The 25507-nt window shown below is 42.7% G+C and overlaps 1 protein-coding gene across 8 annotated transcripts in view; it reads left to right on the top strand.

The window, feature by feature from the left end:
* Positions 1-25307, top strand: part of LOC146352694 (E3 ubiquitin-protein ligase RNF38-like) — a 61912-nt gene extending 36605 nt beyond the window's left edge. For 4 of the 8 annotated variants that reach the window (XM_084834660.1, XM_084834655.1, XM_084834661.1 and 1 more), the window contains 6 exons: positions 5949-6110; positions 6442-6548; positions 9216-9300; positions 10064-10185; positions 20496-20595; positions 23118-25307. In XM_084834660.1, the coding sequence (XP_084690786.1) occupies positions 5949-6110; positions 6442-6548; positions 9216-9300; positions 10064-10185; positions 20496-20595; positions 23118-23180 (639 nt within the window). In that variant the 3' untranslated portion in view covers positions 23181-25307. Of the gene's footprint in view, positions 1-5948; positions 6111-6441; positions 6549-9215; positions 9301-10063; positions 10186-20495; positions 20596-20921; positions 21006-23117 lie in introns of all 8 variants that reach the window. The other 4 variants (XM_084834657.1, XM_084834654.1, XM_084834656.1 and 1 more) reach the window with 2 other exon arrangements.
* Positions 25308-25507: the final 200 nt, after the last annotated feature.

The raw sequence follows: 25507 nt of genomic DNA, 5'->3' as shown, positions 1-25507 counted from the left end.
AATTTTCAAGGTGGCATAGAATTCAATGAAACAGCGCCATCTAGTGGCTGTTTTAATCACATAACATTCCAAGTTAAAAAGATTGTTCATTAGTTCTGGATCTTTTTGAGGTGGAATAAGCAGGAAATACCTCTGGATGTGCCCTAGAGGTTGATGATGTCATGAAACAGACCCACAAACTTCCACGAGTGAGCAATCTCAATAGCAGGATAAAAGCTTTGTGTGAAGAAGCCCACAGTGTCATTTAGTAATGAACCCATCATGGTAATGCAATTTCCATCTTGCACAGTAATAGGTTGTAGGGCACACAGTGTTAATTATTGCGGTATTGAGAATCACTTACTCTGTTACTGCAAGTCACACATTTCTTATGCTGCAGTCCTAACTGCTGCTCCTTCTGCCACCACTCATCTACAGGTTCCCCCACTTCCTCCCTCTGCTTGCTTGGTGCCCCTCTCCTGCAGCTGCTGCCCCCCACCACACCACTCCCCATGTGCAGAGCAAGTGGGCTAGTCCACCTAACTATAAGGACAACACAGCAGGTCCTTGCTTTAGACAGAGGGGAGCACTCTGAAGAGGGAGTGTGTATGCATGTTTCTGTAAAAGTAGTGTGCCTTGGATGGGGGGGGTACTACTGAGGAGAGGGAGGAGGAGGATGAAAGGAGCACACTACTCCTTGTAAAATAAGACAGTGAGTGAGCATTCCGAATGTTTTTAGGATCCCAGCGTAGAGAGGAGAAGGGAACTAGAAAGTGCTTTCTCCCTTTCATCAGCAGGGGTGGCAGCAGCTGAAGCCAACCGAACTCTGTGCCTGTTTTAATCACAGCGCCCAGGTATCCCCCTTCTTCGCCCATCCAGAGTTAGAAAGATCTGCGATCAGCTTTCCTTGAAAGGGGTGGATAACTGGGGAGAGAGCAAGCTTGAGTGACAGGCAAAGGGAGTCCTAGTCTGTGTGCCTTCTTCTTGTCACTTAAAAACACTGCCGGCAACCACCCACGCATCTTCCCAGAGTATACACATTAGCATTACTCCCCTCCCCCCAGACATTTTACCAAGTGTTCCTCTATATGAAAGGATGAAAAATTTACATGTTGTCGTTATTGTGCTGGAGCCATTACATTTATTTATTTCCCCTCTTGTAAGTTCTCCCCAGCCCCCACTTTCTCCCCCTCTTTTCACCGCCTCTTTCTTGGCTCAAGAGCCACTGGTGTGTGTGTTTGAGTTTCTGGCACAAGAACATATTTCAGGGAAAGGGTGGGATGGGGGGTGCAGTTTTGTAGTTCACCTCAAGATTCCATGTTGAACACCCCCCCCCCCCAATTTCCTGGTGTCTGCGAACCTGCATATGTGCAAACCTGCACAGGAAAATCCCACTTAAAAAAGATAAATGAGCTAGGAAATGCTGTGTGAAATGGCGGTGACTGGCCAGTGCAGGCTGGTGGCTCCAGTTATAGAGGGGCTTTGTTTCCATTCTGTGTTTTAGTTAGAACCAGTCAGAACTCTAAAGGAACTATCCAAGGTGCTGAAACCGTTTAGGGAATAGGGTTCCTCACAGCCCCTCTGTGGAGTCACCAGCACTGAGTAAAGCTGAACCCGCTGAAAACCTCAACACACTCCTATCTCACAGCAATAGGCTATTGGAACTTCAATCGGTGTTAGGACACATCCAAGACCAGCAATGGGAGTGCACAGCTAGGACACATACAGCACAAGGAAAGTGGTAAAGAAAGCCAACATGAGGTTTGGGATAATATAGTATAAGAAGTGGGAAAATGCCACTACAAAGACAGTATACAGTACTGTATAGACAGTACAAAGCCCTTAACGGCTTGGGGCCAGGTTACCTGAAGGATCGCCTCCTCCCATATGTGCCTGCCCGGACCTTAAGATCATCATCAGTGGCCCTTCTCCGTGAGCCCCTGCCAAAGGAAGTGAGGCGGGTGGCTACTAGGAGGAGGGCTTTTTCTGCTGTGGCACCCCGGCTCTGGAATGAGCTCCCTAGTGAGGTTCGCCTGGCGCCTACATTGTATTCCTTTCGGCGCCAGGTGAAGACCTTTTTATTTTCCCAGGCATTTTAGCATTTTAGCTTTCTAAATTTTTATCTTTGCTGTTTTAAATCTGTATTTTAAACTCTTGCACTGCTGCTAGGTTTTATTGTGGTTGTATTGTTATATTGCCCCTTCATGGATCACTGCCTTGTTGTGGCGAAGGGGCTTGCGTAACTCAGTGAAGCCATAAGCTATGCCGTGCAGGGCCACCCAAGACGGACAGGTCATGGCAGAGAGTTTTGACAAAATGTGGTCCACTGGAGAAGGAAATGGCAACCCACTCCAGTATTCTTGCCAAGAAAACCCCATGGAACGTATCACAAGGCTAAAAGAGATGACGCCAGAAGATGAGCCCCTCAGGTCGGAAGGTGTCCAATATGCTACTGGGGAAGAGCAGAGGGTATTTCCAAGTAGCGCCAGAAAGAGTGAAGCGGCTGGGCCAAACCCGAAAGGACACTCAGCTGTGGATGTGTCTGGTGGTGAAAAAATCCGATGCTGTAAAGAACAATATTGTTTAGGAACCTGGAAGGTCAGATCAATGAATCAAGGTAAGCTGGAGGTGGTCAAACATGAGATGGCAAGATTGAACATCGACATCTTGGGAATCAGCGAACTCAAATGGACAGGCATGGGCGAATTTAATTCAGGTGACCATCATATCTACTATTGTGGGCAAGAATCCCTTAGAAGAAATGGAGTAGCACTCATAGTCAACAAAAGGGTGGGAAAAGCAGTACTGGGGTACAATCTTAAAAATGATAGAATGATCTCAGTACGAATCCAAGGCAAACCATTCAACATCACAGTAATTCAAGTCTATGCCCCAACCACTGAGGCCGAAGAAGCTGAGGTTGATCGGTTCTATGAAGACCTACAACACCTTCTAGAACTAACACCAAAAAAAGATGTCCTCTTCATCATAGGGGATTGGAATGCTAAAGTAGGAAGTCAAGAAATCACCGGGATAACAGGCAGGCATGGCCTTGGTGTACAAAATGAAGCAGGACAAAAGCTAATAGAGTTTTGCCAAGAGAACATGCTGATCATAGCAAACACTCTTTTCCAACAGCACAAGAGGCGACTCTACACATGGACGTCACCAGATGGTCAATATCGAAATCAGATTGATTATGTCCTTTGCAGCCAAAGATGGAGAAGTTCCATACAGTCAGTAAAAACAAGACCTGGAGCTGACTGTGGCTCAGATCATGAGCTGCTTCTTGCAAAATTTCGGCTTAAATTGAAGAACGTCGGGAAAACCACTAAACCGTTCAGGTATGACCTAAATCATATCCCTGATGAATATACAGTGGAGGTGAGGAATAGATTTCAAGGATTAGACCTGATAGACAGAGTGCCTGAGGAACTATGGACGCAGGTCCGTAATATTGTTCAGGAGGCAGCAACGAAATCCATCCCAAAGAAAAAGAAATGCAAGAAAGCCAAGTGGCTGTCTGATGAGGCTTTACAAGTAGCTGAGGAAAGAAGGGAAGCGAAAAGCAAGGGAGAAAGGGGAAGATATATGCAACTGAATGCAGAGTTCCAGAGAATAGCAAGGAGAGACAAGAAGGCCTTCTTAAGTGAACAATGCAAAGAAATCGAGGAAAACAACAGAATGGGAAAGACTAGAGATCTCTTCAAGAAAATTGGAGATCTCAAGGGAACGTTTTGTGCAAAGATGGGCATGATAAAGGACAAAGAAGGCAAAGACCTAACAGAAGCAGATGAGATTAAGAAGAGGTGGCAAGAATACACAGAAGAACTATACAGGAAAGATCTGAATGTCCCTGATAGCCATGATAGTGCGGTCACTGAACTTGAGCCGGACATCCTAGAGAGTGAAGTCAAGTGGGCCTTAGGAAGCATTAGTAACAATAAAGCTAGCGGAGATGACAGTATTCCAGCCGAGCTATTTAAAATCCTAAAAGATGATGCTGTTAAAGTGCTGCATTCAATATGCCAACAAATCTGGAACACTCAACAGTGGCCACAAGACTGGAAAAGGTCAGTTTACATTCCAATTCCAAAGAAGGGCAACGCCAAAGAGTGTTCAAACTACCGCACCATTGCGCTCATTTCACATGCCAGCAAGGTGATGCTCAAAATCCTACAAGCTAGGCTTCAGCAGTATGCGAACCGAGAACTACCGGAAGTACAAGCTGGGTTTAGAAGAGGCAGAGGAACTAGAGATCAAATCGCCAACATTCGCTGCATCAAGGAGAAAGCAAGAGAATTCCAGAAAAACGTCTATTTCTGCTTCATTGACTACGCTAAAGCCTTTGATTGTGTGGATCACAACAAACTGTGGCAAATTCTTAAAGTGATGGGAGTACCAGACCACCTTACCTGTCTCCTGAGAAACCTGTACGAGGGTCAAGAAGCAACAGTAAGAACCAGACATGGAACAACCGATTGGTTCAAAATTGGGAAAGGAGTACGACAAGGCTGCATATTGTCACCCTGCTTATTTAACTTATATGCAGAGTACATCATGAGAAACGCCGGGTTGGATGAATCAGAGGTCGGAATTAAGATTGCTGGGAGAATTATCAACAACCTCCGATATGCAGACGATACCACCCTAATGGCAGAAAGCGAAGAGGATCTAAAGAGCCTCTTGTTGAGGGTGAAAGAGGAGAGCGCAAAAGCTGGTTTGAAACTCAACATTAAAAAAACGAAGATCATGGCATCTGGCCCCATCACTTCCTGGCATATAGAAGGGGAAGAAATGGAAGCAGTGACAGATTTTACTTTCTTGGGCTCCAAGATCACCGCAGACGGTGACTGTAGCCATGAAATTAAAAGATGCTTGCTCCTTGGGAGGAAAGCTATGGCCAACCTAGACAGCATAGTAAGAAGCAGAGACATCACCTTGCCAACAAAGGTCCGTCTAATCAAAGCTATGGTTTTCCCAGTAGTAATGTATGGCTGTGAGAGCTGGACTATAAGGAAGGCTGAGCGCCGAAGAATTGATGCTTTCGAACTGTGGTGCTGGAGAAGACTCTTACGAGTCCCCTGGACTGCAAGGAGGTCAAATCAGTCCATCCTAAAGGAAATCAACCCTGAGTGCTCATTGGAAGGACAGATAATGAAGCTGAAGCTCCAATATTTTGGCCACCTAATGCAAAGAGAAAACTCTCTGGAAAAGACCCTGATGCTGGGAAAGACTGAAGGCAAAAGGAGAAGGGGATGGCAGAGGATGAGATGGCTAGATAGCATCACCGATGCATTGAATATGAACTTGAGCACGCTCCGGGAGAGAGCGCAGGACAGGAAGGCCTGGCGTGCTATGGTCCATGGGGTCACGAAGAGTCGGACACGACTGAACAACAACAACAATTGTTATATTGTGGTTTTAATGTTCTGTATATTTTAAATTGTTTTATTGTGTGTTGTTTGGATTTAATTTTTGTGAACCGCCCAGAGAGCTTCGGCTATTGGGCGGTATAGAAATGAAATGAATGAATGAATGAATGAATGAAATAAATAAATAAATAAGTATAAGGACATTGTCATGTGCCTCAACAGTTATCACTGCGGTACAATAATGGTATAAAGCATGAGTGTAGATCTTCCCCAGATGTCACATACTTGCACTTGTGCATATAAATACTGGAAGAAGTGAATGTTCTCACTTGCGTGATACTGGAAAAAAGTTGCATTATATACTGCGTAATAATGCATTTATACTGAAACGGCTGGCAAGCACTGAATTTCAATACGTATTCAGAATCAGAATGAGATTCTTTACGGCATCGGTCCACAAGATAGTGTGAACATGTCTGTACTGTAATATGTATTTGATATGTCTAACAAATAACTATTTTCAGCAAATATAGCAGCAAAGTATATCTTTAAAAGGTTAAACATAGACTGGTTTTTGTTTTGTTTTTTCTTTAGCCTCTCCAAAGGATAGAAAATGAAGTAGAGTTGCTTGGAGACCATCTTCCTGTAGGAAGTTTCACCTATCCACCTTCAGCCCATCCGCCAGCATTGCCTCCCTCAGCCCCTCTACAGTTCTTAGCGCATGACCCTTTACACCAGGAGGTGTCCTTTGGAGTAGTAAGTGATGGTTTTCAGCATTTTACCATGATTCATTTTGCAGTATGCATTCTAAATCTGCTTTTTAAAAATTATTCTGAGGTGATTAGAATAAAGTACATCAAAATGTGCAGCTGCTGAAAATAGAAAACAAATTAGCCATATGTTTCATGGAATTAGGATAAGTTTATTTAACAGACTTAATTCATCCATTTTGGAAAGTCAGAAACTGAATTGTAGCGCTAAAGGAAGATATACTGTGGTGCAAACTCTTTTAAAAACTAGTGCTACACTGGAGTGATCTCATTTCACAGCTTATTAGACTAAAACATTTTCCCCTTACTTCTTCTAGCCTTATCCACCGTTTATGCCTCGTAGACTCACAGGACGCAACCGATACCGATCCCAACAGCCAATACTGCCACCCCCTTACCATCCCAGCCTATTACCATATGTGCTGTAAGTCTGTTTTGTCTTAAGAACCCACCTTCTTCCCTTGCTTTAGGATGGATGATGCCATTTTACCAAAAAGTCAGGCATATAGCTGCCCCCAAAGGCATAATGCTGCTTTCATATAAAGGGCTTTAGGGGAGGGGTCAAGTATTGTCATTTAAAATCAGTGTAAATGCTGTTTTGGGGCCTTTACTATGGTCATAAGTGTTACAGATGAAGGTCACATGCCTGTGGGAAGTTTTCCTGCCCAAGCCCTTCTATTGTTAATTGACCTAACTCAAAATCATAAATAGGACAATAAAGCAGTTAGATTGATCATAAAAGCAGGGAATGCAATCAGAAAAGGTAAAAGATGGGACTTCTCCCATTGTAAATACAAGAGATGCTTTGAGAATACACTCACAGGAAAGGATGAAGTCAGAGAAATAATTCTTGTGTCACAAACACATCTGTAACATACCATGGAATTCTGGAATGTTTTTATCTTATTAAGAGGTTTGGATTTTAGCAGTATTGTTTAGACAGGTGATGTAGGAACAGAAATGTGTCCTTAGGAATGTATGTTAATGGGACATAAATAAAGGAAAACCAATCTAGACATGTCTAAGAGCCTCCAAAAAGTATATAAAGGATATTCAAAACATACTACACAGGAGCTCTCCATTTGGAGCAGCTACCCCCCAGCTTAACTGCCTGTAGACAAGCCTAGTACTGACACTTGTTGTTTGTTCTGCTTAAAGCCATTACCGGAGGGAGCCGGAGGTGACCGCCTTCCCAGTGCAGGGCAGGAGAAGCACAGAAGGGATTGTCCCCTCCATGCTTCAGCCACCCTACATTTGTGGCTAGACAGCCAATTTCGGCTGTCTAGCCGTGGGAAGGCAGAGCAGGGGAAGCGGTTGCTGGATGACACATTGAATGTGTTGTACCAGCATTTCTGCCTTCCCCTCCCCAGAACACCCCGTTTTTGCTGCTCCACGCTCCTCTTCCAAGCGCAGGGCTGTTCTGAGCTGCCTGCGAGGCAGCGTGGGAATGGGGGAAAGTCGGTTCTCTGGGAACCAACCTCGGAGCACGGGCTCCAAGGTTGGTTCCCAGAAACCAACATATCTTATGGCCATCTAGATGCTGACTAGTGGCCATGGGATTGCGCCCTAAGATGATTTTTAAAATACCGTGTGTATGAAATCTGTGCATGTATAAGCTTTGTACTTAGTATTGTTATGCTGATTCTTGAATAGTAAAGAAAGACATACTTGATTTGAGAGAGTGATTTCTGGTAAATATAAAACTCCATATGTCTTAGAGTTTAGAAGTTAATAATACTCTCACATGGCATCTTGTTGTAGGAAGGATCTAAACATCTTTAGTTAAACTGTAGCTTAGGGTTGTCTACATACAATATTCTGAGAGAGACTATGAACGTGGACCAATACCTCACAGTTTGTAAAGCTAATGGGTCTTTATCGCCCATTCAAGACCAAGCCACCTCAAAATACTTCACATGACAACAAGGAACAATACACTGTTGTTGGGAAAATTAATTTCCCCACAGCTACTTGTGAAGATTACAGCTGAACTTGGAAGGAACCAGGAATTCTGAGGGGGTGGCAGATGATGTCAGCATCCCTGTGAGCCCTGCCTTCACTACACCGCTGCTATTAGTCTGTGAAAAAGTCCAGTAGCTCTTGTTGGTGCAGTAAACTAGTTGGATGGTCCTTATCTCGCAGTTTTAATCAAGATTAAAGGACTTACTCTTTCCCTTCAGTTCCAAGCTGTCTTCAAAAGTCCTGCCGAAGTGGCAGGTGGCTACAGGGAACAGGGCTTAGTTAGTAGTGGCACCCCAACTGTGAGGCACTCTTCCCTTGGAGGCACACCTGCAACATGCTATTATATCATTGTGGCAACAGGCAAAGGCCTTTTTTTATTATTTTCCTAGGCTTTTAAATGCTCAACATTATTTCATGCTGCTTGATGTTTGTTTTAATTCCACTGACTGCTTTTATACTGTTTTATATTGAGGCCTTTTTTTTGTTTGTTTTTTAAAATAATTTTGTTTTTTAAAATAATTTTCTACAAACTTATATTTTCTAAAACATATAAAATATACTTTACACACTAAAAACGAACAAGAAGCACTCCACAGTAAAGAGAAGAAAATAAAGGAGGTCAGTTTTTCAATAAACATATTTCTCTGTTGTCCTTTCCTTGATCTTCTGTAATAAGTTAATTTTGATAAGGTTGCAATGTTCTGCCATAACATTCAGACATTGTTGGAGCAGCTGCTTTTTTCCAATTTGCTGGTATACACATTTTAGCTGCCTTGTAGTGTTTTAATGTTTTTGTGTTAATCTGTTTTACTGTAATTTTAACTTTTTTGTAAGCCACCATGGGAAACCAGTTGAAGAGTGGGGTATAAATCAAATAATAAGAATTGAAGTTAAAAAAAAACCCTTAAATTCACAATTCCAAACTGGATTTACACCCTTGGATCTCTGTTAGCATTAGACATGTAACAATGCATAATACTGCAAGGGAGTCAATTTTATTGTAGACTTCTGCAATAATGGATTGCATGACTTTGTAGTGAACTAGAATAGAATTCAAGATGTTCATCCATTTTAAGAGCCTGCAGACTTCTTGGCTAGTATTAAATGATGATACTGGCTCTCTCCACAGATCAATGCTTCCAGTGCCCCCCACAGTTGGCCCTGCCTTCAGTTTTGAGCTGGACGTAGATGACGGTGAAGTAGAAAACTATGAGGTTGGTTAATACTATAGAAGTATGTCCACAAGACTTGATTTCTTAATTTTGAAATGTATTTCTTCAGTTTGTGGGATTATAGCCAATGGTTGTATGAGGGGAAGGCAGCTCACAACACTGATCTTTCTTCTCTCTCCTCCTGGTAACTACCCAAACCCCTCTCCTAAGGATAGGGACAAGGCAGCTCCTAAACCGTTGGTGCTGTGCTGTACAGGGCTGTAAGTGTGGGGGGAGGAACCTGAAACTGGGTGGAAGGATCTTGTGCAAGGGATTTCAGGAGATCCCTCCCCCACCCCCTGCAGCCAGGTACAGTACAGCCCTCAATCAGAGGGTTGCAGGAGAAGATGAAGGAAGGAGAAAAATTGGTTGCTTTCTACTGAACCAACTATTGGTATGAACTATTGCCACTAGATACAGGTTGAAGACTGCTAGATTTCTAATTACAAAATACATTTTTCTGGGCTGCTAGGCTTCTAATTGTTTTCTAATTACAAAATACAGTTGCTTCCATCAGTATAGTTAAGTGAAGTGATTTCTAGAATTTTCTTTATCACTCAGAATTGTGAATGTTGCTGTATGCAGGGCCTTGTTATCACACCTCTTATGTACTCTTGGACAATTCAAATCCTGCACCAAAAACAGCTAAATTCAGTGTCTTATCTAAATTCTGGTTTGCTGGTCATCTCTGATTAATTATGTGATAGGAAAAGGAGCAACTGAAGTTAAACCAGGTGAGTTTTAAAAGGGTGGATTTATCTCATAGGCACTGCTGAACTTGGCAGAAAGACTGGGAGAGGCCAAACCAAGAGGACTGACAAAAGCCGATATTGAGCAACTTCCGTCTTATAGGTTCAACCCAAACAACCATCAGTCAGAACAGACTTTGTAAGTACTTCTTCCCCTTGTTGAGGTTTTAGTATGAAGTCACTTTATCCTGATTGGCTGGAGTCCAGCATAGCAAACAACTGTTATATATGATCAGTTCGACTTTTAAAAATTATTTCCCAGTATAGATGTTAGTTAAATTTGAGTGTAAGGTGTGTGTGTGTGTGTGTGTGTGTGTGTGTTTAACTTCAGTAGTAGAGGTACTTATTAACAATTGAGCCAAAATCTTGAACACAAATTTTCCATGTCCTATATATTTTGATTCAGCTGAAGACTGTTCACAATCCCGTAAGCTGCACCCCTAAGGATAATTTTGGATGTTAGTGGTAGAACAGCAGCTTTCCTGTAACAGCCTGCCAGGACTCACCAGACCAAGTCATCCCCCTTCTCTTGCTGAAAACACCTAGGCAGAGAGGCAGCTGGGTCTGAGTATAAAGTTAAAACGGTGCACTAGCCGGGGCTGGCTTGAGCTGCTAAGGGTAGCACAGCACAGCTGTGGGAGAGTGAAGCCTCAGTGGCAACAGCTGGGCCTCATCAAGATGCTGGTATAAGCTCTGGGAAGGAGCAAGAAGAGGAGGGTGGTGGGAGGAATAAAATAAGGGCAGACAGGCTGGTGAGAGTTGCTTGTAAGAGGACACACACCCAGACAGAGAGACAGACACACACACACACACACACACACACACACACACACACACACACTCTACCTAGGCAGAGGCTGGAGGAGTGCCTCACCTGCAGCTACACTGAGGGCTTCCTTTGCTTAGAAATGTGGAAATTCCCATTTGGCAGCCACAGGAAGACTTCAGGCTTATCCAGGTCTGGGCTTAGCATCTTTCTGTGAGAAACCTGAAGAGCCCCACCTGCTGCTTGGTCTGGAGAGCTACTTCCCTAGGAATGGACAACCACTAGTGAAGGAAAACTGAAGGGTTGCTGCCTGAAAGGCCAGTACTTTAAAGGGGGAGAGTGGCACATTTTTGTAATTTAAAGGGGGGGGGGTGTAATTTGTTACCATGAGTTGTAAGTCAGTGTATTTGCTTGTCAGTGCTGTAACTAAAGGCAAAGACTTACAAATAAAAGCTGCCTGCACTTACTGGTGGACTCTTAATTATGGAAGCTGTGGAAGAGAGTGGGTTTAATGAGGCTCTTCCAGAGGACCCAGATACAGTTCCATATACTATTTCTGTTCAGAAATCCCTTGCAATATTAAACAAATCAACATAAAAAATAGTCACATAATTGTCACTGAAATATAAGCCTCCATAATAAGAAATAGAAAGGGGTAAGTGGGAGAAGAGGTTTTTGTCTCTTTGATGACTACTCATTCCCATTTTTCAAGAATTCTGGATAGGAAAAGTAACCATGAAGCGTTTGTATCTGTTTTACCTCATGAACTGTTGGGTGGGGGAGCTGACATTTGCTGCACTACAGTGAGCCCTAGGCTCTCTTCACACCTGAGATTTTTTTTTTAGCAGGATTGTTCTTCTTTAATTGCTGGTTTTCACAGGAGCTTTAAACAACGACACTGCTCTCCTGCTGCTATCTCACAACTTCCCCTCCCTCTTCCCATGTTATCTGAGAACAGGGAAAACCCAGCATTTTCTGTGCTTGAGATTGAAATCTCCATTTCCCCCCTGTGTATTTCCCCTTTAGCACCTTGTGCCACTTTGTGTGGGCATGTGGGAGGGGGTGTTGCTGGGCGGTGTTGAATAACATTGTCATGACAACACATTGGTGGGAGGGGGGGCAGGTCACTGACCATGCTTCCAGTGAGCGTTTCTGCCTCTCTCCTATTCCACTATGGGTTCTGAGATCCCCCTGAACACAGGAGTGCTTACTTCTGAGTAAACTCATTGGCTGTAATGCTTTCCTTTCCTGGGAGTAAGTGCCATTGAAATCTGTGTGGCTTGCTTCTGAGTAGGCATGCATAGGAGTGCATTGTAAGTCTTCTTAGAGTAGCAGTCTTAAGGTCTCCCATCCCCTTCAGTGCATTTACTTTGAACCTCCCCCTCCCATTGACTTCACTGACTGCGTCTTCCTTTTGCTTACCAGACTGATGGGCTCTTTTCTCCTCTCCTGAATAAATTCATCATGCAGAGCTTGGAACTGTCATTTTTAATGGTTTGGTTTTGGAGGGTGGAGTTGTTTTACATAAGGCAATAATGCTGAGGTGGTTTTCCATAGTATTCCCTCCCACCTAGCCAGCCATTATTTCTTCTAGCCCACCTTGCAGGGTTGTTCAGAAGCCAGAATAAGGGGTAAGAGCAACAACAGTGTGGGGGAGGGGAAAGCAAGCTGGGTCTAACTGACCCCCATGAAGCAGTCGCCTGTGGGGAGGCTGCTAGGGATGGCTTGGTGCATTGACTGTGTAGAAGTCCATTTGTGGATTTCTTCTTCTGTAGTTGGGAACCCGGAAATTGGAATACCCTTCAAACTCAGTAGTGCAAGCAATATAGTGCATTTAATTCCATCACACACTGACATATTTAGCAGAGAAGGACTAGCATTGCCAGCAACCTCAGGGTAAGCCACCAAGAAGACTCTCTCTCTCCCTCAGAGGAAGGAGGGGACCAACTCCCATAGCCCCCTATCCAGGTCACTAGAAATGCTTCTGACTTCCTTCCTGCTGTGGAAGAGTGGAGGAATGGGGCAGAGCCATCAATCATGTTACAGGAACCAATGATAATAGCCCCCTTCTATCCTGATTGTTCCATGCAGGTCCAGCCATGAAAAATATATCATGCGGGAGGACGAGCTATGAGAGATGCTCTCACTACTTGAGGTGAATGTTTAAACAACATTCACTACATGGAACTGATGCAGCAAATCATCTCTTGATTTTACCACTTCTAAAATAGTTTGAGAATAGGGTCTTAGCCTAAAAAATAGCTCTTTTTCTTTCCTCTGTAGCCATAGGATCACCTTGCCTTCCAGTCTGTAGCCAGACGGTTGTGAAATCTTTTGTCCCTTCCTGCAAAACACATACTTATTTTAATTTTTAATGCATTACCAAGCAATCTCAAGTGGTTTGTAATCTTGACTCCTGGAAGAAGCCAAGAAAACCTACCCTGCTGATAGAGGTGGTATTCATGCTAGGAGTATGAGTTGTGAAAATGAGTTGTGATGGGAGAAGAACCATTAAATCTTACCTCAGCTGTGGTCTCAGTAGATGGCCTATGGCAAGCCACTGGCTGGTTTCACACCACATGCTAGCTGGTGCTGGCTTATTTTCTGGAACAACTCATGATGGCTTAGCATGTTGTCTGTGGAACGTTTTTCCCACCCATGGTGGGTTATTTTCCCCTCAATAAACCACTCTGAAAACCCATGGCCTGCAGTAAGAGTTATTTTACCTATGGTGGGTTACTGTCTGTCATTCCAGTGTGGGTTATGGAGATTGCCTACAGAGCTACTTGTCTAGGGTGGCCAAAAACGCTGCCACTACCCTTCTTATTCTTCTTGAGTTTAATGGTGAAGCAAGGCCAAAAAAAACCCTAATACCACCACCTATGGACAATTAAAGGGAATAACCTTCTTAAATCACAAAAGGCCCACCAGATTGCAAGCTTGCCAAAAAATGCCAAATGGCAGGTAACACTGAAGTCCATAAGGCACAATCCTAAAGAGCTCTTCCCGAATTGCCAGTAAGAACTCCCCCAGCAGCCAAAGAATAGGAAAAAAAAAACACTCATTGCACCCTGTACCTCAAGCAAACATGATCTAGAGTTTCTTGTACCGTACAAACTTCACAAAGATCAGAACTTGCCTGTCCAATGCCAAAAAGATTACCGTGTGCCGCACAATGTCCTGTTAGTACCTGAAAAAGGCGAACTTGTTTTGCTCAACCTGGCTAACTAAAAATCTGAAAATCCCTCAAGGTAGGACAAACACCCTGCAGTCAGTACCACCAAATCCCCACCAATTTTGCCATTCATTAAACATTTCCCTCTGGAGACATTAAACTTTTCCCTCTGATCCCCTTTCAGGATTGCTGGCTGTTCAAGCTGGTGGTATGGCCTGCAAGATTGATGTGGCTGATGACAGTTGGCCCATACATTTAACTTCCCTTTGGAACATAGGGAAAGAGTAATCAATAACAAAGTGCAGCAGAGCATTTTTTGCAGATCAGCCATTTCATTTCCCAGTATCCCGACATGACGAAGAATCCAACATAACCCAACCCAGATTTCCATGGAACAAAGTTTTGTATCTATGGGCTAAATTTCATTAACCACATCAGTCTTGCAGGCTGTACCACCAGCTTGAATAGCCAGAAATCCCAAAAGGGAATCAGATAAAACCAGAACATGATCAGGTCTGACATCCTTAACCCACTCAAGAGCTGTTAAAATGGCCATCAGCTTTGCCATTGTTACTGATCCCCAATTTGATAATCAAAACCCTTTTCAAATCCCAAAACTAGGAATACAATAAACAGCCCTCAGTCTACCATCAGCAGAATCCCAAGAGCCATCTGTGTAAATCATGCAACAAAGGCTCCACCGCAAAAAACATACTCTAAAGGCATATCCTTTATCCCCAAAGCACCAGACCACTGAGACCGTAACTCATTAATATGTATATCCACCCAAAGGGGGAATCCACAACCAGCTACAATAACTAGAAAAAACCTATCTTGGAATAACAGTGTTAACTATACCATATTTCCATAGTAACCACCAAACCTGAACCACACGGGGGAGTACAGCGTTTCAACTTCTCAAAATCACCAAACTTCTAGCAGTCATAGGCCACATAATGGACCTTCCTGAAAACCACACAATTTATCCCATAACAAAAGATTCAGAAAACCATGCTGTAAATCACATGGCCATTCTCTACTGGCTCCTTTCAAAACAACACGGGGAGAGGTGACAAAAGCCCTCATCATTTTCTCAGAGCCCGAGCCTGAATAACGTCAAGCTGATGCAACAAAGTGAAAGAAGCCGAGATGCAGGCCTGACAGCCATAATCTAACAGAGATCGAATGTAAGCACAATAAAACATCAAAAGGATCTTCTTATCTGCTCCCTATGTGCTTACAGACACAGCCTTCAATATATTTAGCCTAATCTTACTTTCCAGGACACAGAATCAAGATGTGCATTCCATGTCAATGTATTATCAAAATACACTCCAAGAAACTTAAAGCTAGACACCAATCTGATTCTTTCCTCATATAACTGCAAATTAATTATAGAGCACTGCCACCGAGAAAAAACTATACCTACAGTTTTATTCAAAGAAAAATGAAAACCCCGAGTCTCCCCATTCTCCCAGTCTACTCAACGCCACATTAAGTTGGGTTTCAGTAACCTGAAGAGATCTACTCCAAATCCACATGGCACAGTTATCAGCATATAAGCTGACAGCAGCTCCAGGGGGAATAACAGAAGGAAAGTCATTGATCATCACATTAAAAAGGGTGGGACTAACTACACTCCCCTGAGGGATTCTGTTATCCACCAGGCAAGCCTCAGACAAAACTAAGCCTGCTCAAACCCGCATTTTCGAGCTGTGCAAAAAAATCACACAGCTGCCAAAATATCCTAGCCCGCAAACCGAGCTGCTACAGTTTATAAATCAAACCCTTCCAAACATATAAGCCTTCTCAATATCAAGAAAAACTGCTACTAAATAATTCCCTGGAGCGAAACTCTTCCAGACCTGTTTCCAGTCGAATGAGATCCATAGTATGACTACCATTAAGAAGTCCACTTTGTATTGTGGTTAAGAGATACTACTTCGCCAAATAAGCCATCAGCCTGTCATTTATCATTCACTCCATAATCTTGCACAAGCAAGAAGTGAGTGCAATAGGCCTGTAGGAAGTGGGATCAGAAAAAATCTTCCCTGGTTTACTGATAGGAACAACAAGTACATTCTTCCACACCTCAGGCAACTTGCCTTGCTTCCAGAGCAAATTATAAAAGACAAGAAGCGCCAACAGTCTCTAGGGAAGTGCTGGAGCATTTCATATCCTGTGTTGTCTTCCCCAGGAGACGTATTTTTACTTCTACCTAATGCACTTTCCAGTTCCCATAAAGCAAAATCATGATTCACAACTTCCTCATCACCTGGTGACCAACCACTTAAGGTGGCATTTTGCGAACTAGTAAAAGATTGCCGCTGAAGTTTGAAAACCTCCAAGCAATTATCTACACTACTGCCCCTTTGAAATACCTCTGATAGCACTTTTGCTTTCTGTACATTACATTTACATACTCCTGAATCAGTAACCCTTCCCTGGATAGCAGACACCATTCAGTAGCATCAAGTGACAATACACCAATGACACTGGCATATCCATAGAAAGATTACCGCAGAAATGCCACCATCTACCCCTCTTTGCTCTCCTGAGAACCCCTTTAATTCAGGCCTTACATCGTTTATACTCCAGTAAATTCTCTCTGGTACAGGACTGCCTAACCTTCTGAAAAGCACAGTTGTGGGCACAAATCACCTTGTTGCAATCCTCCATCCACCAAGGCTCTACAATGTGATTTTTTTCAATGGCCTATGTTTAGGAATAGCCTGGGAAGCAACATATAACAACCCTGCCATAAACCTACCAATAAAAGTTTCAGTGTCATCAACCTCATTCAAAGAGGCAAGAAAATCCAGGCATCCACGCTGAAACAACAACCAATTGGCCTTTTTAAAATTCCAGGAAGGGATCAAAATCTCATCAATACAAACCTTTGCCTTATAAGCAATAATTATAGGGAAATGATCACGCCCCAAAGTACTGCCATGAAAAACCTCCCACCCAAATAAACCAGCAATACGCCTTGATACTATCCCCAAATCTAAACAAGATAGGTGACCAATATAAGAATCAATACAAGTAGACGTGCCATCATTTAATTTAAAAAAAACTAAGTTTGTGAACAACTATCACAAAATTCTTCAAGAAGTTTCCCATTATTATTATAATCTCCACAAATAATATAAGGTGCCTGCCTTCCCCCCAAGAGACAACCCGAACCATCCACGTCAAGAGGAAGGCGGGGATGATATACATTAACTCTCAAAACAGTTGCAGAATCTGCTAAAGGCATGTCTGCTGCAAGATACTCAAAAGCAGTATCCACGGTGCCCAATTCAGCAAAAGCCACAACCCCTCCAAATAGAAATCATAACACCCCCACCTACTGCAGTAATCCTATCCCTACGAAGGGCAACATAGCCTGGTAATTTAAAATTCAAGGGCTCGGGTAACCAGGTCTCCTGAATGCAAATCAAAACAGGCAACACCTGCAAAGAGGACAACAGGTGTTTCGACTCCTGACCATGAGGCACTAGGCTATGAGCATTCCAACTCGAAATGACAAAACCAGAGCAAGTAATCCTCAGTGCTTCCTAACAAGCCACAAATCCGTTCCATAGTTAAATCCTCCACTCAAAAAAACTTCCTAGCAGCTTTAAAGATAATCAGTGTTTTCGCAATTCTTTTCTGAGTTTGGACTGTACAATTTATCATCTCAACCATGGGGGGGTTTCCACCAGCGATTTATTCTGAGCCGGCTGCATGTTGAGGTCCTCAGGGATAGATGATGTTGTGGCCATCCAGCAGCCACCTCGAAACTTATCAGGGAAAAACTAGATTTCCTGAGACTGTTTAAAGTCTGATTCTTTTCCTTAAGTCCGGTTTTCCCTGGTATAGTTGTTGTATGCCCCAATCCCTGCATTTAGCTTGGGTATGCTAGCCCTGCCAAGGGGTGTGCCTTTCACCGTGACCCCAGTCAAGGGGTGTTTCCTCCCATTTGCTGAATGAGGCTTGCCCTCTGAATGCCCACAGAAATTACAGAGAACCCCCTCAACTGACATGGTACAGCATGATCTTGAGGATCCAGGAAGAAACTACTTCGACCCTCCCTTATAGAGATTCTGCTGGTTAAAATGGGGCCTGGTTTCCGTCTTTTTGTTTACTGCTCTCTTTCCGACAACAAACCCATTAGTGTCTCCTCAGAAGTAACTCCCATTGTGTTCAATGAGATCCTGCAGGTTAAAATGGGGGCTGGTTTTTGTCTTTGTGTTCTTCCCCCCCCACCTTTTCCCAGAACAAGCATATGTGTGTCTACTTGGAAGTAACTCCCATTGTGCTCAATGAGCCTTGCTCCTGAAATGCAGGCACATCTAGACTTTCAAAGAGGAAAGGAGGGGGGGAGACTCTCTTATTGGTTGAGCAGCCCCTGCCAGTCAGATGACGTTCACTCCAACCCCCACCAGGAAGTATATTCTGTGAAGCAATTTTTACTGGTCCAGAGAATCTGCTCGTGGGGCCCTGCTTGCAGCAAAATTATTTCTTTTAAAAAATCCCATACTCCTCCATTAGCTTCTCCTTCCATTTTTGTGGAAACAAAGCCCATAAAGGCTACAAAACGCTCCTTCCCAACAGAAAAAATATCAGTACCATCCACCCCTTTCCCCAAGGAAGTCACTAGATTAGCCAACAAAGGGGCTAAAGAGTGAGCAACAACTTTTCCAATGCCTTTTTCCTGTTCCTTATAATGCCCAACAGCTGCTGCATAAGAAATCCCCAACTTCACTCTCATGGCTTGAATATCCCAGGCCCTTTGAGCTGCTGGGCAGCCCCTAAACATGGGACTATGAGCTCCCCCATATTTACAACATAAAGGAATAGAAGAATCTGCAAACTGATCAAAAGAGTGAGGGCCCCCACACTTCCCACACCACCTACTAACCTGAGACACAGCAGCCACTTGCCCCCAAACCTGGCATTGAAAATATCAAAAGGGAGGGGGAATATAAGGTCTAATATAAGGTCCAAAAGCCTGATACCCAAGGAATACACAGTCTGGCAGAACCTGCCCTTTAATTGGAAAAAAAAGAATGGTAGTAGAGGAACAAGACACTCCATCATGTTTAGACATTAAACACTTAACAAAAGTATTTCCCCCTAAAAATATTTCCCCTTCTTAATATCAGCATCAGATACATTCAATGGAACTCCTGTTATAACTCCCTGTTTCTCTACCAATAAGCAAGGCAGTTGATACATTGCTTTTACGTTTCCCTAGGATTCTAAGTTTAGCATTTTAGCCTGATCTTTGCTCTTATGTTCCACTAATAAATCACCTCTTTGCACATGTTGCGCCTGAACTATTTCTTAAACCAGTCGGCCAACTTTATAGAGTTCACATCCCCCACTTTAATATCTGACACAGCTGGCTTAATCACAACGAAATTGCCTTGCTTCTTCCCTTCCTGAGTAAGGTCTGTGACAGAAACCCTGCTGTCGGCTGTCCCCAAGTTCTTCTTCTTTGTCTGCATCCCTGTCTGTTCTCCCTCCTTGAACCCATGTTCCACATGACTTCCTTTACTTTTCCCTAAATTGGGCAAGAGCATTTCCTCCATCTTGCCCCTCTATCCTCCATCACGTTCCATGCCCAAAAACAGCCGCTTAGAAACCCTCACTAGGAGTACCAAAAATGCTGTGCAGCTGCCTACCATCTCCCTCTGCCCACTGAAGAAGCCGCCGCTGCCAGCGGCTAATTTTACCCCACGCACGCCTAGGGGGAGTCATGTGGCTCCGTGTGTGCAGCCTTCGAACCCTCCACTCACTTGCTCACCCGCCCCAGCCAGCCCCGTACTGATGCTTGCTGGCTGCTGTGTTCTCTTTGGCTTGAATCTCCTTCCTCGGCCTGGCCCCAAGATGTCACAAGACTTCCAACCCAGTTCCTGCAAGCTGCTGCCACTCTGCTGCTCTCAAGAGATCTTTATTCCTGCCACAAAGGAAGCTGGGACACCTGCCCACCTGGGCGGGAGGTCTACGGGGGTGGGGGGATAATCTACTTGTAGCTTGTTTGCCTGAGTGTCTGACAGGAGCACAGTAGGTTGTTTGCATAACCACCTACCCAGCATAGCTAGGCACCCACCATGGGTTAGCGTGACATGTGAACAGCCCCATTATTTCTCATCCTTGGTTCTTTTTTCACCTGCCTTACAAGGTGGTGGTAAAGATGGTTGAGAGATAACATATGTGAAATGCTTTGATTACTCAGACCACTATATACACAATTAAAGAAGATTCTTTGCTCTGGGTTGGTATTGTTTAAGGACTTGTTTTACCTAATCATGCACTGTACAGGAGAACTGCAGTCTGTTTAAAAATAATAGCAAATCTAGTACTGTGTCACATCAACATTTAAACCTCACAGAAATGTATTACAGTTATTTCAATTTTTCAATATCTGTATAGCTTACATTTTCAGATCAATAAATTGTTTTACAAAAACCCAACTGTTGTTGCTCCTACTGAATAAAGTGTTCGCAATCTCTCTTAGGTGCGTAGTGTGCATGTGTGACTTTGAGTCAAGGCAACTACTTAGAGTTTTACCATGTAACCACGAGTTCCATGCCAAGTGTGTCGATAAATGGCTTAAGGTAATATTCTGTTTTTAGAAAGAAACTGCAGTAAGCAAATTCGTATTTGTATTCCATGCCATCCCTTCTCAATATTCAGACAAGTCAAGAAAGTACTCTTGTGCAGCAATATTTCTCAATATAGCAGCATTAAAAAAAACTGTATAGATGACACATGTATGAATTGTCCATCTTATTGCTTATAGTTATTTAAGATGGGGCTTTTTGTTACTGAAAAAGAACAGGGAGCCTTAGAGAGTGCTGCCTATAAGCTCCCTCAAAATCTGTGTTTTCAAGAATGTCACTGAATATACGTATATAAAAAAAATAACTGAATTTGTTTTAAGGTTAAGAAGGAGCCAGCAGGAACAAGCAGTGTCATGACAGAACAACAGTGTACACAAGATGCAAAATATGGAAGTATAATTGAAGTAGGAAATGAATTATTATAGAGAATGTACTAAATTCCATTGTGTTACTGCAGTGGTAAATCCAAAAATATCAAAACTGCAGGATCTATTAAGACTTTTTACTGTGAAGACTATTAAAACTTATGCCAGTGGGTTGCTTATAAGTCTCATGCTTGTGGCAATTTTGTGGATTTTCTGCATTCTTAAACATTACCACTAGATGCCACCTTTTCTTTCTTCAAAGCACAGAAAAGAGCTCCCATTAGTAGAAAAGTATAATTGTATTCTCCAGTAGTTTCCATGTTAATTTTGTACACTGACTTACTTAGATCCCAAGTGCCCTGTGCAAGCAGAAAGGCACTTCCATTTGTGCATGGGAAAGCCTTCAGTTTTTTTTGCAGATTACTCCTTCCTGATGCAGTCCCCTTGCACCTTGTTGCATCCTGTTCTGAAGGGTCTCCCAACCCTCAGGCACAAATCTTCAGAGGGCTGCAACAGCAAAGGAGAAAGTCTCATTCCATGAGTAGAACTTTGCTCATGGAAATTAGGATCCAAGCCACCATTTTCTGAAGAGCCCCTGAAAATGCATTTTTGAGAATTTTAGAAGATGTTGCAAGAATGTTAGCCATAATGGTACACCATTATGCATACTAAAAGTCCCCCTCTAACCATGCCAGGGAGAACACTTAAAGTAGCATCTTACATGGCAAAGTCACCACTAGTGGACTTTACTACATCATAAAACAATGAAATCATTGGCCCAGTGTGCTGACTTGTATTATTTGTATAAAATGTAGGATGTGATTAATACATGACAGCAGCATTAACTGTTCAAATTTCGGAAGCTTAGGGGTATCAGTGTTAGAGCCTCATTAGCTGGTGGTAGAAATGTGGGTCACACATCCCTTCTGGCTGGCAACTAGAGATGTGTGGACTAACTCAACTGAAAATAATTGAATTTGAATTTTCAATGAAGCCAACGTGTTTATCTTGTGAAGGGGTCTGTATGCCCATCACATGACTGTGTGGGTTCTCCACCCCTGACATGGATGTCTGCAAGAGGGAAGCCTATGTACACAGGCCATGGAGCTTTCTCCAACCTGGCATCCACCTAGAATGCTCATCACTCCCAGTCAACACTGATTTGACCATGTTATGATAGGAGTCGTAGTCCAACACAGCTGGAGGATGGCGGGTTGGGGAAGGCTCTGCTATGGGTAATCAGGGCCCCCGATCCCATGGAAATCTACATGTGTAGAGGTTACACATATAAGCTTCCCTCTTGCAGGTTCATCTTTCTGTGATGGCTTACTCACATATACAAGCCATCGCTTGGAAGCTACGATCAATGACTGATGAACATGTTTGCCAATGGTCTTGTTCTCTTTATGCTGGTGTAGAAAGTAATGTTTGCAATTCACCATTAGAGAGTACTCCAGTTAATACCAACTTAGCGTGCAATCTCATTGAGATAGTCGGCCGCCTCTTGAAGTTGGAAGCGGCCAACTATCCTATGCAGGGCAGGAGGAACATGGAGGGCATCCTCTCCTCCACGCTCCACCCGCCCTGCTTTTGTGGCTGGACAGATGATTTTGGCTGTCTAGCTGGGGTGTGTCAGAGCAGGAGGTGGGGGGAGGCTGTGCGGTGCATAAGCAGCCATGTAAGAGACTTCCGCAGTCTCCTCTCTGCCCCAGGTATGCCTCCTATTCACACGCTTTGTGCTGTTTCCGTGCATGGAAACCAGCGAAAACCACATTACCTACGCGGGGGGGGGACGGGGGGATGCAGATCCTGGAAACCGAGAAATCCTATGGCTCTCTAGACATTGTCTGGTGGCTGTAGGATTGCTCTCTTACTCACTTTTAAAGTAAAGGCAAAAAGAAAAGCATAGCTCACTTTTTGGAAGATCTTGCTAAAGTCAAGTAGTTATCCTACTAATTTTTCTGAAATGCCCTTGGGGTTTGATGTGGGTTTTCCCTCCATCCCTTGCTTGGTTATGTCAGAGTATGAGGTTCAGTATATAGTGACCTTTAAAAAAAATTTTTTAGTACATTATTTTTCTACATTATTTTGTATGTGATGCTGTATGGTCGTAGTTCTGGCAATTCAATAAAACCTGTTCTTATTTTCTAGGCAAATCGTACCTGCCCTATTTGCAGAGCTGATGCTTCAGAAGTGCATCGTGATTCAGAATGACCAGTCTAAGAGCACAATTCTACTTTGGGTGTTCCTAGTCACGTGTGTGTGTGTGTGTATATATATATTATATATATATATGAACTCTGCATTGAACTTAACCTGTGTGGCTTCCAGCCTTCCCTTTCCACAAAAGGGTCAATGGACCTTCCTTTGCACTGTGTGATTTAAACAACTATAAAGCTTATAATTAGTCCTCACAATTATGGGATTGTTATACTAACTGTGTGATTGGAACTCCAAAGATATTTTTTTCTTTTAGCTTAATTTCGTGTGTGCACTAACATTCCCTGGTTTTTGTGTGATCATTCTGAGTGTTGCTGCGAGATTACAGTGGAATGTGATCTTCTAGCATGTGCTTTTATATTAAAAAAAAAAAAAGAAAAAAGTGGTAGCTCCAAACGATATAGCAATCTACCTTATATAGAGCCTTCAAATACTGTGGGTGGGAATAAACGGTGTGGGTGATTGCGTTGATCGCAGGGTGTCTGTGTGGATGTGGGTGAACAAGTGTTTGGAAGGGTGTGCGAAAGGATTTATATACCAGCATGTACTGCGGATGTATGTGGGTAGTATTAATTATGCTGCAATGTATAATCTTGTCTGTTATTTAAATAGTACTACTACTACTGTACACTGGTTTCTTTCTTGCACACTGAATGCTAATGGTGCAGCAATTATAAACATTTGGTATTTCATCCCTTTCCCTATGTATTTAATAGTATAAAAGGCTTTTTTGCTTTTATTCAGACAACTATTATGTTTCCCATTAATTGGAGATATTATCTCTGTCATTATAAGAGCATATTGATTCCCCTGTTGCTATAAATAATTACCCTTATTTTTAGGCCATTGGTCTTCAACTGGTGGGTCAGGAACCACTACTGGGTTGCAGCCAGACCTAAGGAAGGTCATAACAGCACCAACACCACCATACCAAGGTCTGAAAAAGTTGAAGACTACTATTTTAGGCTACAGAAGTTGCAGCACTGCACAGTCAGGTAGCAATATTAAAAAATTCTCAACTCATGATTGAAAGTTGATGTCCTCTCTTCCTTTTTAAATCCTTCCAACCAGTGTTGGTTATTTTCTGTTGAACATTGAAACTGGATTTTTATTTGAAATACTGAATATTCTCCCCCCCCCCATTTTTATTTTGTGCAAATGCTTTTTTGGCAATATATCTGTTTAAATACACAATTTAGCTTACAGACACTGGCATTAGCTCATACTTTTTGCCATACACAAGCAAACATGTACAATTAACGTTAAAAAGAGAGAGAACCTTTCCATTTTAAAAGTATTCAACTTCGTGAGCAGAATTAAATTCTTAGCACTTTCTAAGCGGTAGAATATGTGGGTTTTCCCCACCCCAGCCGTGGTAACATGTTAATACTTTACTGCCTGGCAAAAATACCACAGGATCCAATACAGCTTGCTGTACTTGGTTGGAGGCTTTTGCGCGATGTTGAGTCACTCACAGTGACATATGGGTAGTATGAAGAATATTCATGTTCCAGAATGGCCCACTATATCATCAGTGAAAAAATAATAAATGCTATGAATCTGGAGTTGATCTCCTTTTAAATGCCTTCTGAATAATGCATTCGAAAAAACTGGCATCACTTAACATTTCAGACTGGGCATTTTAAACTTTTTTCCTCCCAATACACTACTATCTAGATACAACTATCATCATTTTCCAAAAGATTCACATTTTGTACCATAATCTTTGGTTGCAACAGCACAAACACCGCAGGTAACAATATTCCTGCTGCCAGTTGGCTTTAAGTTCCTTCTGTGTCCTTTCTGATGCTTTTGTACGCTGCTATATGTTAAGTCTGTTTATTCCTCCATAACAGTGTTGGTTGTGAATCATCCTTATTTCTGAAGGCCCTGCTTGACCAATCACAGCTTGTGATTCTGCAAAATTAAAAAGCACAATTCTCATTCATCCCACTGTGTTTTGGAGACTGTTTGCCTCTGTATAAGTATCTAGACGCCTTAGTCTGACCATAGAGTCAAGAACTGAATGGTAGTGAAGCAGTTTTACATACTGTGTGTAACAGATTTACAAGTGTTACAATTTTTCCCTCAAAGTGTTGTAAGAAATTGTCTCAACATGTCAAAAAAAAAAAAAAGAGGTTAAATTGCACATAGTAAACTTTTATTTTTTTTAAGCAAAAAAAATCATGGATTGGGAGGTGCAGGGGAAAGCCACACCTGTTTTACAGTACTTTGGGTCTTTTTTATATTGCTGGACAAAAACAGTTCTTTACCTGTACATAACACTACTCCATTCAGTGTCCACTCAGTGTCCACTGTCA

The sequence above is a fragment of the Heloderma suspectum genome, chromosome 2 (genome assembly GCF_057233095.1).
Source record: "Heloderma suspectum isolate Gila_16-S chromosome 2, 16-S_ref, whole genome shotgun sequence".
Taxonomy (NCBI): domain Eukaryota; kingdom Metazoa; phylum Chordata; class Lepidosauria; order Squamata; family Helodermatidae; genus Heloderma; species Heloderma suspectum.
Note: the sequence above shows the minus strand (reverse complement) of the source record. Positions and strands in the feature narration are given on the sequence as shown.